Source organism: Trichechus manatus, unplaced genomic scaffold (assembly GCF_000243295.1).
Source record: "Trichechus manatus latirostris isolate Lorelei unplaced genomic scaffold, TriManLat1.0 scaffold00094, whole genome shotgun sequence".
Taxonomy (NCBI): domain Eukaryota; kingdom Metazoa; phylum Chordata; class Mammalia; order Sirenia; family Trichechidae; genus Trichechus; species Trichechus manatus.
The window spans coordinates 2,340,302-2,356,159 of NW_004444030.1; the positions used below are offsets into that span (position 1 = coordinate 2,340,302).

General features: G+C 38.0%; 1 protein-coding gene across 1 annotated transcript in view; it reads right to left on the minus strand.

Moving 5' to 3' along the window:
* GUCY1A2 (guanylate cyclase 1 soluble subunit alpha 2) overlaps positions 1–15,858 on the minus strand; it is a 347,932-nt gene that overhangs the window by 28,242 nt on the left and 303,832 nt on the right. The window contains exon 7 of the mRNA XM_004382468.1: positions 5,274–5,428. Within this exon, the coding sequence (XP_004382525.1) occupies positions 5,274–5,428 (155 nt within the window). The remainder of the gene's footprint in view (positions 1–5,273; positions 5,429–15,858) is intronic.

The window sequence follows — 15,858 nt, forward strand, 5'->3', positions numbered from 1 at the left end:
AAAATTAGCTGGATAAAAACTTCTGAAGATTTCAAGATAATCAGGCAATACTGGATAATCTACAGGATTTTCTTCAGGAAAGGAAACTGGACTTTTCAAGTTCTCATGAGCTTAATACTCAATTTTATTTCACAAATTCTTATTTGCTCTAAGAAAGTGCAATTTTGCCTCCTTAGAGAGAAAGTCCTAGATAAGATAAGTCATTCCTGACGTTTCACTTCAGGCGTTATGGGAATTGGGAAGTAGACTCTACATTTGCGGGTTCACAAATCAACTGTACAGTTTGTAGAACAGAAGAATTACACGTGGCTGAACCATATAAACTTGAATAAAAGAAACCAGCAGAACTACTTAGACACAGAGTCAGTATCTGAAAACTTAGCCACAGTACGATCATATGCCTGAATTGAAGTTTCTAGAGACTTCCCAGGAGCCAAGGTGCTTTTTTTAATCATTAAAAAAAAAAATTCATTGTAGTAAAATATATATAACAAAACATTTGCCATTTTAACTATTTTTAACTACACAGTGACATTACTTACATTCACCATGTTACACAACCATCATCATTATCCATTTCCAAAAGCTTTTCACCAACCTAAACAGAAACTCAGTGTCCTTTAGACAATAACTCCCCATTTTCCCCTCCCCTACAGACCATGGTAACCACTAAAAACTTTGTCTCTATGCATTTGCCTATTCTAAATATTTCATGTAAGTGGGATCATATATTTATCCTTTTGTGTTTGACTTATTTCACTCAGCATGTTTTCAAGGTTCATCCACGTCATTGCATGTATCAGAACTTCATTCCTCTTTATGGCTGAATGATATTCTATTGTATGGATATACTCATTTTGCTTACCCATTCATCTGTTGATGGACACAAGTTGTTTCCACCTATTGGCTATTGTGAATAATGCTGCAATAAACATTGGTGTACAAGTACCTGTTTGAGTACCTGCTTTCAATTCTTTTGGGTATATACCTGGGAGTCATGGTAATTCTCTGTTTAACTTTTTGAGGAACTGTTTTCCATAGCGGTGGAAACCCTGTGGGGCAGTACTACTTTGTCCTATAGGGTTACTATGAGTTAGAAGCGATTCAATGGCAATGGGTGGTAATGACTAATTATGTAGAGTATCTTTTCATATGCTTGTTGGTCATTTGTAAATTCTCTTTGGAGAAATGTCTATTCAAGTTCTTTGCCCATTTTTTAAATTGGGTTGTTTGTCTTTTTGTTGTTGTTGAGTTGTAGGTATTCTTTATATAGTCTTGATATTAAACCCTTATCAGATATATGACTGCCAAACATTTTCTCCCATTCAGTAGGTTGTCTCTTTCTTGTTAAAGCGCTCTGATGCACATTTTAAATTTTGATGAGGTCCAATGTATGTATTTTCTCTTTCGTTGCTCACATTTTTGGTGTCATATTTAAAAATCCAGTGTTAAAAACTAGGTCCTGAAGTTTTAACCCTAAGAGGTTTATGGTTTTAGTTCTTATATTTAGGTCTTTGATCCATTCTGAGTTAATTCAGGTAAAGGTTTAACTTCATTCTTTTCCATGTGGAGATTCAGTTGTTCCAGCACCATCTATTGAAGGAACTATTCTTTCTCTGTTGAATGTGACTTGGTACCTTGCTGAAAATCAACTGACCATAAAAACCAAACCCATTGCCGTCGAGTCAATTTCGACTCATAGTGACCCCATAGATGTACGGATTTATTTTTAGACTTTCAATTTTATTCCATTGTTCTATATATCTATCCTTATACCAGTACCACACTGTTTTGATTACTGTAGATTTATAGTTTATTTTGAGATCGGGAAGCAAGGGTCCTCCTACTTTGTTCTCCTTTTTTCAAGATTGTTTTGGCTATTTGGTTGGCTTTCTATTTCTGGGGGAAATAAAGGCTGTTGGAATTTTGATAGGGATTGTGTTGAATCTATAGATAACTTTGGGTAGTCTTGACATCTTAATAATAATAAATCTTTTCATCCATGAACACAGGATGTCTTTTTAAATTTATTTAGAGTTTCTTTAATTTCTTTCAGCAAAGTTTTATAGTTTTCTGTGCACAAGTCTTTCATCTACTTGGTTAAATTTATTCCCAGGTACTTACTTTTTTAAGATCTATTGCAAATTGAATTTTTATTTTCATCAAGGTTGTAGAATAGAGAATAAATGGAGTATTATTTTCTCCATTTAAATGATGGAAAGCATGGCTGAATTTTGAGGTCCTAAAGTCCGAACCTTTTGCTATTTCAACTTTTCTCCGGTGCTTCAGAAGAGTGGTTGGACTTGATGACTTTGATGTCCATTTTAATTCGGGGTGCCATTAAAAAACAACCAAAACCCAATTGCTGTCAAGTTGATTCTGACTCATAACCACCCTATAGGACAGAGTAGAACTGCCCCATAGGGTTTCTAAGTAGTGGCTGGTGGATTCGAACTGCTTACCTTTTAGTTAGCAGCCAAAGCCTTAACTACTGAGCCACCAGGCTTCCATTAAAAAACAAAGCACCTTGCAATAAAATATTAGTAGGAATCACATGATTTGGGGCCTGTTATGGATTGAATTGTGTCCCCAAAAACATGTATTATAAATCCTAACCTCTATGCCTGCAGTTATAATCCCATTTGGGAGTGGGTTTTCTTTGTTATGTTAATGAGACAGGATTAGTGAGGGTGTGTTTTAATTCAATCTCTTTTGAGATCTAAAAGAGATTAAACAAGCAAGCAAACAAAGCAGAGATGGGGGAAGATTGATGCCTAGACACACTGAGATCTCCTAAGAACCAGGAAACAAGGGGAAGAGACAAGGACCTTCCCCCAGAGCCTACAGAGAGAGAAAGCCTTCCCCTAGAGCCACCGGCTCCCTGAATTTGGACTTCTAGCCTCCTAACTGTGAGAAAATAAATTTCTGTTTATTAAAGCCATCCATTTGTGGTATTTCTGTTATAACAGTGTTAGATAACTAAGACAGGGCCAATCAGAGAAAAATATATTTTAGACAATTCTCGTGGCAGCTAAACGTGTCTTCCTATGACTTTATCTGATATTTGGAGGACAATAAGAGAACAAAATGTTTCAATGGTTACAGTGGTTGAAATGACTCAATTCTTCAGATATTACTGATTACCAAGGACCATTGCAAACACAGTTAACATGGAAAAGATTATGAAAACTCAGAACCAGTATCAAAATGTACAGACTCTGTGTGATTTGTGGTAGTTTCCTTTATTGGCCACATGTAAATAGACAGATACAATGATCATGTCTCTGATTGAGCAATGGTTAAGTGCTGGTTTACTAACCAGAAGGTCAGTGGTTCAAACCCACCAGTGGCTCCCCAGGAAAAAGACCTGGTGATCTGTTCCCATAAAGATTACAGCCTGGGAAACCCTATGGGGCAGTTCTACTCTGTCCTGTAGGGTCTCTATGAGTCCGAATCGACCAGACAGCACATAACAACAACAACAACCTGCGAGCATGAAGTTCTCACACAGTTAGTCCATTCCTTACACCTCATTTGTAAGTAGAGTTTCCACAGCAGATGTAAACCTACAGTATGTTAACAAATATGGAAAATTAGCACTGCAATGGGAAAAACTGTAATCATGGTAAGAGGAAATGAGTAAGGGGATTGGTATTCAAAATCTTTCCCTCACCCTACAGTCTCCAGCAAAAAGTCTCAGAATCACTAATCTACAGACGTTGCCAAATTTAACGTAATGTGGCAATTATTGTCAGATCATCTGCAATATACCCAGAGTTACGTTAGGAAAATTGGGAGAAATTTTTAAAAAAGAGGCAAAACCCTCATATGAATACCTTCAATGACAAGCTTTTAAGCTAAAGATGATGGGCCCCTGAGAGTCTGGTTGTTTCTCAGGCTCCCCAAATCTACTGAGCTCCCTCCAAGATGTAAGAAGAGAAGTCTGGTTTAAAAATGGTGAGATCAAGGTATTCACTATTTTTATGAGGTTAGCAGGAACTTTAAAATATATTTTTTCAACCTCAATTTTCACTTGATTTTATATTTGTAATTTCAGTTCCCTTTCTCATTTGTTCCCCGGGAATATGGAATTACTTATCTTTCATCCAAAAGACTTTCATTCCCCTCTATATAGAAACGGTATCAAAAGCTTCAAAATATCACCATTTTATTTATTATTATAATCAACTTTTGTCATTTTTATATTTAAATTTTCTGCCTAGGAGCTTTTCGTAGCGAAGTCAATGAAAAATAACAATGGTCGCTATTTTGACTGGCTTTTTCAATTATGGAGCCTTGGTTGAGTAGTGGTTAAGAGCTCAGCTGCTAACCAAAAAGGTCAGTAGTTTGAATCCACCAGCCACTCCTTGGAAACCCTATGGGGCAGTTCCACTCTTCTATAGAGTCACTATGAGTTGGAGTTGGCTCGATGGCAATGGGATTTTTCAATTACGGTTTCTAAGTTATCTAAAACATGGCACTAATTAAATAGCTTGGACACCAGTGCCCAGCATGAAGCCAAAGTCTGACAGAGTAAGAGATTTCTGCACTGTTCTCTGCCATTTATTCTGGAAAGGTTTCATTTATCAATGCACTTATGAATTCGTTCAATTAATATTTACAGTGTTTATTATGTGCTAAACATTTATTATAAATTCTGGGAATATAATGATGAGCCTGAACAGACATGGTCCCTGCCCGTATGAAGGTTAGTATCTAGCGAGGGAGATGACATCTATCAGGCACAAAATAAGGATTAGAGAAGGGACAAAAATGTGTACAGTTGTCAAATATGACCTTTCGGATAAATAGAGTTTGAAGTTTTACTCTGTACTTAACATATAATTAACTTTAGAGAGTTCTTATTTGTATTTATTATTCAAAAGAACAAAAACAGAGATAAACTACCTTTTCCTTCTCATTCCTTTAATTTTTAGAAACGAGAAATATTTTGAAAATATTGGGATTTCAGGTGTAATGCAGATCCTTAGCATTTGCTCTCCTGTATTTTGAACAGGTATGTCTCAGAAGGACAGAGACTGTGGGAAATGACAAACCTATATTTACCTCTCAGTCAAGTCAGGTTTTCTGTGCACTCTCTCAGGGTGAAAATAAAAGTTGTGCCACAATTACTGTCTTTCAGACTGGGTGGGTCTACTCATAATATCTTGGAGAATGACAGAATCAAGAAACGGAGCAGGGTTTCACAAATGACAGGATATTAGCTCAAGGCAATGTCAAAGACAGGGTGAAGGAGGGCAGAGAACACTTACTGGTAAGTGGTTGGGCTGACATTGATGCGCCGAGGGTGACTTCCCGATTCGAATTTGCTTGCCAAAGTGACATTATTTCCAAACAGGCAATATCGTGGCATTCTTACCCCAACAACTCCAGCCAGCACAGAGCCCGAATGAATGCCTATCCTCATCTAAAACAGAATAAAAAAGGAAAAGGATATATTTATGTTTTCATTTGCTATGCAGTTATTGTAATGAGAGGTACTGCTAATTATGTAAACTGTTACACTGTGAGTTTCTGTTATGAGCCCAATATCTGGCCCATTATACTACTCAGTGTACATGAAGGTTGTGGAGTAAATGAATGCATGGATTAATTATAGGAAAAAAGCCTATGCTCAATTTCCTACATAAATCTGGTTATGATAAAAGTAAAATCAGATTTCATTTGTATATGATAATATGCTCTAATACAGGGAAAATGTATTACGTCCCTCTAGTTATTCTTACATAATACCATATTTTCCCCCTTCATAGCATTAAATGTAATTATAAATTATATATTTATATTTCTGTTTATTTTATTTAAACATTAGTTTTTCCTATGAGAGAAGGATCTGTATCTATTTCCTAACTGCTGAATATTCAGCACCTATTATAGTACCTGGAGCAAAGTAGGCACTTAATAGTAAGTGATGAATGTTAAATAAATTGCCTGAGTTGCCCAACACAGTATTAAAATGGAGTTACAGAACTGAACCCTTGAGTTAGTCAAGAAGCGTTGCTTGAAAACACTGAAAAGTAAATTAAGAGCTGTACGTTTACTCTTTGAGAAACTGATAAAGATTAATCTGGTCCATGACTTGAAGGAGCCCTCAGTGTGCAGTTGATATACATTTAAAAGTGATCATAGTAATGAAGTTGTATTGACATAGTCTACACACACACACACACACACACACACAGAGATTAATAAATAAATAAAAAATAAAAGGAGCCCTGGTGATGCAATGGTTAAGCATTTGGCTGCTAACTGAAACGTCAGTGGTTCAAACCCACCAGCAGGTCTGCAGGAGAAAAGACCTGGTAATCTGCTCCCATAAAGATTACAGCCTAGGAAACCCTATGGGACAGTTTTACTCTGTCCTATAGGGTCACTATGAGTTGGAATTGACTTGATGGCACACAACAACAACAAAACACCAAAATAACTGAAGCTAATGACAATCAAGTGGGAGATGAACGTCTTAGTTCTAGCAGAATCCATAGGAAAGATGGAGGAGATCAAGCCCCTAGAGCCTCCCTAGGAAGTCAAAGTGTCACCCCTTCACTAACATGTCTGCTCTTGCCACTATAGTTGTGATGATAAAAAGACATTCTAAGACCATCCGTTGTCATAGGACTAGAAGATTCTACATATATAAGACATTTTCAAACCAAGATGATCTAGCTGTAGCTCCTAATAATCTCTTTATTTACTTTTTAAAAACTGATTCAAATATTTAGAAACTCAGTATGCCAGGATCAGCCAAAATACATTTATGAAAGGAGAAAAAAATTAGAGTATCTGCCCTACCAGATATCATGTTAGTATGAACATATCATAATTAGTGCATGGATACCATAATATTGGTGCATAGACAGAGAAAGAGACTAATGGAAGAGAACAGATAGCCCACAAAGGCTTCCATGCATGTAAGTGTTTAATATATGACAGAGCTGGCATTTAAGATTGGTAAGAAAAAAATGGCCTTTCCTAGAATGCTCTGGATTAATTATATCTTCATGCAGAAAAAAATTCCAAGTGGATTAAAGATCTTTCTGTATAAGGTAAAACTTTAAAAATAATTGTACTAATTAAGCTGAAGTTCAATCTGCAGTGCCAGTAAAACCCCAAAATATTTGTCCCTCAGTAACATTTCCCAGGTAAATGGTCCTGATTGTCAGGCAGCACTGTTCCACTTTTCATTGTGTTCTACCTCCTTACCTTGGCACATATTCCTTGTTACAAAAATTGAAGCTTAATTAGGAGCACCTTTATGCTTCAACTTATGGGATGTGGGAAGGTAAGTAGAAAAGGCCAAAGAAAAGGTCATGAAGTTACCATTTATGGTGATCTTCATTCCTTTATGTTGTCCAGGTTTCATCTGTTACCATTTTCTTTCTGTCTGAAGGACTTCCATTAACATTATTTGTACTCTAGATCTACCAGTGATGAACCTTTCAGCTTTTGCATGTTTGAAAATGTCTTTATTTTAACTTCATATTTGAAAAAATATTTTCACTGGGTATAGAATGCTAAGCTTTTTTTCTTTTTCTTTCAGTACTTTAAAGATGTTGCTCCACTGTTTCCTCACTTGCATTTTATTTCTGATGAGTGTCTTAGTTATCTAGTGTTGCTATAACAGAAATATTACTAGTGGGTGGCTTTAACAAACAGAAATTTATTCTCTCACAGTCTTGGAGGCTAGAAGTCTGAATTCAGGGTGTCAACTCCCAGGAAAGGCTTTCTCTCTTTGTCAGCTCAGGTCCTTGTCATCAATCTTTCCCTGGTCTAGGAGCTCCTCAGTGCAGAGATCCCAAGTCCAAAGGACGCGCTCCGCTACAGCCTCTTCTTGCTTGGTGGTAATAAGGTCCCTCTCCTCTCTGCTTGATTCTCTTTTTCATATCTCAAAAGAGACTGACTCAAGGTACAACCTAATCTTGTAAACTGAGTCCTGCCTCATTAACATCATAGAGGATAGGATTTACAACACATAGGAAAAGTATATCAGATCACAAAATGGTGGACAACCACAGAATACTGGGAATCATGGCCTAGCCAAGTTGACACACAGTTTCGGGGACACAATTCAATCCATAAGAATGAGAACACTGCTGTCATGCTTATCTTTATTCCCCTGTGTGTAACGTATCTTTTTCTTTTTGCTACTTTTATGTTCTTTTTCACTCCTTTTGAGCAATGTGATTATGATATTTGGCGCAGTTTCTTCAAGTTTCTTGTGCTTGGGGTTTGTTGAGAATCTTGGATCTGTGACTTAACAGTTTTCATCAAATTTGAGAAACTTTCAAGCATTAATTTTTCAATTTTTTTTTTTTCTGTCCACGTCACTGTTTCAGAGACTCTAATTATAGGTATATTAATTCAGCTACTTGAAGCTTTTCCACAGCTCATTGATCAACTGTTCATTTAAATTATTTTTTCTCTGTTTATGTTGGATAATTTCTATTGCTGCATCTTTTCTGACATCTAATCTGTTATTAAGGAGTCCTGGTGGTGCAGTGGTAAAGAGCTCTGTGAAAGGTTGGCAGTTCGAATCCACCAGCTGCTCCATGGGAGAAAGCTGTGGCAGTCTGCTTCAGTAAAGACTATAGCTTTGGAAACCCTATGGGCCAGTTCTACTCTGTCCTACAGGGTCGACATGAGCTGGAATCATTTTGATGGCAATCTGTATGGGAATGTTTCATTAATCACATCCAGTATATTTTTCATCTAGATATTATAATTTTCCTTTCTAGAAGTTCGATGTAAGATTTTTCATTATCTTTCAGGTCTCAAGTTAACTTTTTGAACATAAAGAATAGAGTTAAAATAACTATTTTAATGTTCTTATCTGCTAATTCTAACATCTGCTTCAGTTCTGGGTCAATTTTGATGGACTGATTTTTCTCCTCATTATGTGTCATAATGTTTAGCTTTTGTGCATGCTGGTATTGGTTGGATGGTAGATACTGTGAATTTGACCTTGTTGAGTACTAGATATTTTTATATTCTCATAAATATTCTTGATCTTTTTTCTGGGATGTGGTTAAGTTAGCAGGAAGAAGTTTGATCCTTTTAAATTTTGCTTTTAAAATTTGTTAGGCAAGTCTGAAGCAGTGTTTGGTGTAGGGCTAATTATTCCCCACTTGAGGCAAGGGAGTCCCTGGGTAGCACAAATGGTTAAGCACTGTACTAGTAATCAAACTGTTGGTGGTTCAAACCCACCCAGAGGCTCTTCAAAAGTAAGACCTGATGATCTGCTTCTGAAGGTCACAGCCTTGAAATCCCTATGGAGTAGTTCTATTCTGTATACATGGGGTCACCATGAGGCAGAATCAACTTGACGGCAGCTAACAACAACAATGAGGCAAGACCCCTCTGGGTACTCTACCCAATACCCGTGATTTATGTGGTTTCCCAGTCTGCCTGGTGGGAAAAGACATTTTTTCCAAGTCCCATGTGAGCACCAGGTACTTTCTCCTCTAAACCTTTTGGGGTTCTTTTCCCCCTCCTTCGGCTTGGGTATGTTTCTCACATACATGTGCTACTTGGTACTCTACTCAATAGGTAAGAAGGCCTGTCTTAGTTATCTAGTGCTGCTATAACAGAAATACCACAAGTGAATGGCTTTAACAAACAGAAGTTTATTCCCTCACAGTTTAGCAGGCTAGAAATCCAAATTCAGGGCACCAGCTCCAGGGGAAGGCTTTCTCTCTGTCGGCTCTGAGGGAAGGTCCTTGTCATCAATCTTCCCCAGCTCTAGGAGGTTCTCAGTCTTGGGACCCTGGGTACAAAAGAGGCACTCTGCTCTTGGCACTTCTTCTGGTGGCATGAGATTCCTCTCCTCTGCTTGATTCTCTCTTTCATATCTTAAAAGAGATTGACTCAAGATACAACCTAATCCTGTAGATTAGTCCTGCTTCATTAATATAACTGCCTCTAATCCTGCCTCATTAACATCATAGAGGTTAGGATTCACAACATATGGGATAATCACATCAGATCACAAAATGGTAGACAACCACACAATACTGGGAATCATGGCCTAGCCAAGTTGACATACATTTTTGTCAGTCAGTAACAAGGCCCCTTGGAGGATCTCTGGAGGTCTTTGTGCAATCCTTTCCTTTCTGATACTCTGTCTATGACGTCTAGCCTCCTTGGTCTCTTCAGACTCTCAGCTCCATAACCTCTACTCCAGGAGTTTGTTGGGTGCCTCCTGGATTCTCACTCTCTGCACCACAGCCTGCAAAGTCTCTCAAGGCAATAAACTCCGGCAATCATAGGGCTTGTGTCATTTGTTTCCTGTCTCCCAGGAATCACTATCTTCCATTTTCTGATGTTCAGTGTCATGAAAACTGTCCTTTTGTATTATTTTGTCCATATTTTTAGCAGTTTTAGGTGGGAGTGTAAATCCAGTTCCTATTACTCTATCTTGACTGAAAGCACAAGTGAGATCTACTTTTTTAAAGAAAGCAAACTATCTGAAAAATTTAGGACTATTTCTGATGAGAGGCAGTCTATTTGGATTAGAAAGAAAAAATTGCTGAATGGCAATATTCCCTTCCAGCAAGATAAGTGGAAAGCACCTTTCTCGAAGATTAGCAAAGCACTCTACAATATTATATTATCATAGCTTTTTGGCTTCTGTTTCCTTTCCAAAGGCCTGTTTTATATCAAATTACCTTGTGCAATACAGGGTTGCCTAAAGAACACCCAGACCTTAGATGTGAAGACTGTCATCTTGGGCTTGTGATCACTATAGGGATCTTTTAAACAGGAGGGTAGAAGGAAGAGTAAATATCAAACTGACACATTTTATGGCCTCTTTAGTTTATGCTCTCTGTTTGAGAAAAATACTCCACACCCCATATCATCCTATGCCTCCTCTCAAAAGGCCTGAGGCTGCTGCTGCTTCTTCATTTTTTAACCAAATTGTCAGAATGAGAATTATTCAAACCTAAAAAATGCTGAAGAGAAAAACCCTGATATCCTTCGGAGGGGGAGTAGAGGAAGGAGCAGTCACTTAAAAAAAATCCCTTATCTCTTAGAAGGTCATCTAAACTGCGCACAACAGAAAAGGCAAAACAACATCAACAACCACAAAAATAGCACAGGTCCACTGTCACTGCCATTACTTTATAATGGAATAGGACTCACAGAATTATTTGTTCTGGGGAATAAGGCGATACCACTGAGAACTTACAAACTGAATCATTAGACTCCAATTTCTCTTGCATTTCTTTTGACAACTTATTGACATTTCCCAGGAAAACTGCTGCCTATATAAGGAAGTCACTGACTGTTTCATTCAGAATATGCCTAGAGCATCTAGCGTTTAGATAAAATAGAGAGGTACATTTAACTATCAATGAGGGGGTTAAGATTCATTTGGGCAATATTTGCCTTTATTTACATGGGTAACCAAACAGTACCATTTGCATCCATCCAGCTAGTATGCCCTAACTGAAGAAGATTGCTTTGCACTAAAGCAGTGGTCCTCAACTGTGCTTCTCAACTGTGGCAATTTTTGCTCCTTGGGAGACATTTAGCAACGTTTGGAGACATATTTGGTTTTCATAACTGGGAGGGGGGTTGCTACTGGCATCTATTGGATAGAGCTAGAGATGCACCAGACAGCTGCCCAGAGCAAAGAATTTTCCAACCAAAATGTCAAGACTGCCGAGGTTGAGAAACCCTGCACTAAACGGATCTCCAAGCCACCTACAAAAACCTAAATGCTTTAATCAGGTCAAAGCCTTGATGAAGCACAATAATTTCTCGACTTCACTTTTTAGACATAGCTCATGAAAAAAAAAAATTGTCCTAGGGATTTACTGAAAAACATACTAGCTTCAGGATATAACCTGAGGTTAAAATATCTGCTACTCAATTTCCTATGCCTTTAATGATATAAAATAAGCCATGACTATGGGACACCTCAGATTCCCCAATTACAAAATATTCAACTATTCTCACAGTGTTCTATTTACTATTTAATAACAGAGGCATGCAAACAACTGCATTTTTTAGCAAACATTCCTCATACAGCTCTTAAAAATAGAAGGTTTACACAGTTCCACCTCAGCTAGCCAAAACTCTCTCTGACTTAGTACAGAAGGAATGTTAGAGTTGGGAGGGCAGCACAGATTCATTAGTTCAACTCCCTCATTTTACAAATAAAGAAACCAAAGTCCAAAGGAACCTAATGAAAACAGAAAATCAGTGTTAGGGTCAGCTCTAGACCTTAGGTCACCTGGCTCTGGGTTCAGTGCACTATAAAAAGCACTCAAATTGAAATGATGCCTCAGGCTGCTTCTACAAGGCCCAGTGGACTAAGTTAGACAATAAAAAGTCAGATTTAATCATCTGGTCAGCTTGTTCTATATACATGGAAGGGTTAGCACTTTCCAACCGAAACTTAGAAAAAAAGTTACACATTAATTAAATAAGCCTTCCATTTCTTTTCCATTTTATTTGTTCATGCTTCTCTACACTAAATCTTTCCTGACTAGTCTACTCAACACACCCTAAAAATGCATATCTATGCCTCTGAGCCTTTACTCATGTTGACTATCTCACCTGAAATACCATCCAGACTCTATATTTAGTGCTTAGATTATAAAGGTGAACAAAAACTATAGGTTCCCTGCCTTCTTCAAGTTTTCATCCGATGAAACATAACCAGTAGTGTGTGTGGAGGGGCTTCATCAAGTCTAGGTTATCAGTGAAGACTCCCTTGAGAAAGTAGACTTGAGCTCAGGGCTCAAGGAATGGCTATAGCTAGGGGTGGTGAGGTTTGGCAGAGCTGTAGGCAGAGGGATAGGAGGAAAGCATTCCAGGTAGAGTGAAAATAATATGCAAAAATCCTAATGCCTAAACAGCCTTGGTGAATTGGAAGTACTGAAATGTGGCTTCTGCTTAAAGAAATAGGAGGAGACAGGCAGGACATGAGGCCGGGTGTTGGGTATGTCAGATCACAAAGAACAAGGTTTCTCAATCTTCGTACTGTCGACTTTTTGGGTTGGAAAATTCCTCTCTGTGGTGGCTGTCTGGTGCATTGTAGAATGTTTAGCATCCCTAGACTCTACCCACTAAATGTCAGTAGTAACCCTCCCCCCAAATGTGATAACCAAAAATATTTCCAAATGTTTTTGGATGTTCCTTGAGCACCAAAATCATTCCCACTTGAGACTCACTGACATAGAATATTATTGGCCATGTTTAAGATTGTGGATATCAATCTAAGTGCAATTTTCAGAATTTTATTTTTGAAAGAATCATCTGGTTCAGAAGAGAATAAGATTTGGCAGAATCTTAGAAGATTATATGGTTCTCATCTAATGAGATATGAGATATGGCTAGAACAAGGGTCTTGGTTATGAACACAGAGGGAAAGGGACAGATTTAAGACATTCTACGAGGTAAAACAGACATGTAAATCCTGTACATCTTCCAAAGATCTGCTCAGTCCCATATTTTCTGTTACAATTTCACAGAGGACAACAACTCTGAATCAGTCTAGCACTAATCAAAGCATTACTCTCTAGAATCTATGAGTCAGAATCAATTTGACAGCACCTGGCAACAACAACATGCTCTAGTATAGTATAGCAGTTAAGCACAGAGACTATGGTACCCATAGGTTCATATTAATTGTGTGACCATGGGCAAGTAGTGTAACCTTTCTGTGACTCAACCTTTTTCACAGGGCTATTGTGCATATTAAATACACCAACTCCTCACTTATGGACATGGCTAAGTTACAAAGACCAGGTCATTATGCAAAAATTGGCATTATATGAAAATGGAGTATGACTACATCAGATCACAAAATGGAGAATGACTTCATCATTACATAACTGTCCAACTGTTGAGAATCATGGCCCAGCCAAGATGACACATAACCTTAACCATCACAGCCAGCTCTCGCCTCACACCTTGGTGTTCTTTACTGCCAGATGTATGTTATTAATGTGCAGAATAGTTGGATAGTAGATTTTTTACTATTGTCATAAATGTGAAATGTCAGATAATAATACTGATAAATGAGGAGTAGGTATATATTCAAAGTGCTCAAGAGTACCTGGCTTACGGTATACATCATATGTCTGCTATTATTATTCTGGCACGTAATACTGACTGTGCATTATTTTATTTTGGCTGGTACATTTAGTTCTATTCATAGTCTGCTGTTGTAGACCGAAGGTAGAGATTTTGTCTTGGTAGTCTTGGTGCACAGCCGAAAGGGTATATACACTCTATATTCAATCCTGGCTCCAGTATTTACTTAACTTGGTGGTAGACATTCTCCAGCCAGCAGCACTCTAATTTTCCTTTAGGCAATTCATTTTTCCGCTATTCTCAACTTTGCAGGCTTTGTGGGACTGACTCCACCTCTAGGTCCCAGGGTGGGTCCTAACAGGGGTGGGGTATGCCAGTCCCTCCCCAAATAATCCATTTAAGAAAGGACAAGTGATCTAATTTAAACCAATCTCAGGACTTGTGTGAGAACTGCAAAAGAGATCCCTTCCTCTTCCCCCACAAATGGTTTGGTATACGTTTGTGAATACTGAAACGGTAATTTTGATGTCATGACTGGGGAGGTTTGAGCTACAGGGGGCCACTTTATGGCGCCTGAAGACAAAGCCAACTTTGAGAAGGCAAACCAAAGAGAGTGAAAGAGAAGCCAAGTTGATGGTAACATCAATTTTGCAGCTGTATCTAACCTCATGTGAAGCTAGCCCTATCTCTGGACTTTTCAGCTATTTAGTCAATGCATTCCTTTGATGGTTTATCAGCTTGAACTGGGTTTTCTGTCAACTGCAACAGCAATAATTTAAAAAAAAAACCAAAAACCTCTTAACTGATACACTAGCTATGTGAATTTAGGTGGGTTGACTAACCTCTCTGAGGTTTATTATTTATAAAATAAAAATGATAATACACTCTTGGTGGGGCTGTTACCAGCATCAAATGGGATCAGCTACAGGCTCAAAGTTGTTGTTGGGTGCCGTGGAGTCAATTCTGACTCATGGAGATCCCATGTGACAGAGCAGAACTGCCCCATAGAATTTTCTTGGCTGTAATCTTTACCGAAGCAGATCACTAGGTCTTTCTCCCACAGAACCACTAGAAGGGTTCCAACCACCAACCTTTCAGTTAGCAGCCAAGGCCCATAGAGGGGCTCAAAAAAAATTAGTTCACCGCCCATACCGTGTGGTACCCATTGCACGGCTCGCAATTCAAGGACAAGGCCACACGCCCACTTATAATTCAGTAAACAGAGTTACTGACTCTGGAACGTCCCAGTCAAATTGAAACTATGATTAACATTATGAGCTAGCAAGTTAATAAGCAAATAACAATTTGTGTTGAAACAGCCCCATCTGAGCAAGACAAAACGTCCAAATTAACCTTAATTGCTTAAAAAGTTTCCAGTAGAAAAAGCCAGTTAGCTGTCTACTCATGTTTGCATTTTAACTGTTGTTCCCAGATTTATGTGATTAAAATTTTCAGCTTTTGAAAAATCTTTAATTAACTGTTTTAATTCAAAAGAAATTATTAACATTACTTACTTGTTAGGCAAGAGAAAGGAAAACAAGTACTTCATCTTTTTACCAGCATTAAGCAAAACCCAAACCAAACCTGTTACCATCCAGTCGATTCCAACCCATAGCGACCCTATTGGACAGAGTAGAACTGCCCCACAGGGTTTCCAAGGAGCAGCTGGTGGATTCGAACTGCTGACCTTTTGGTCAGCAGCCATAGCACTTAACCACTGTATTATAAAGTTTTATCAGAAAATACTCTTTTCACCAATAAACTAAATAAATAAAATATATTTTCAAATTAGTT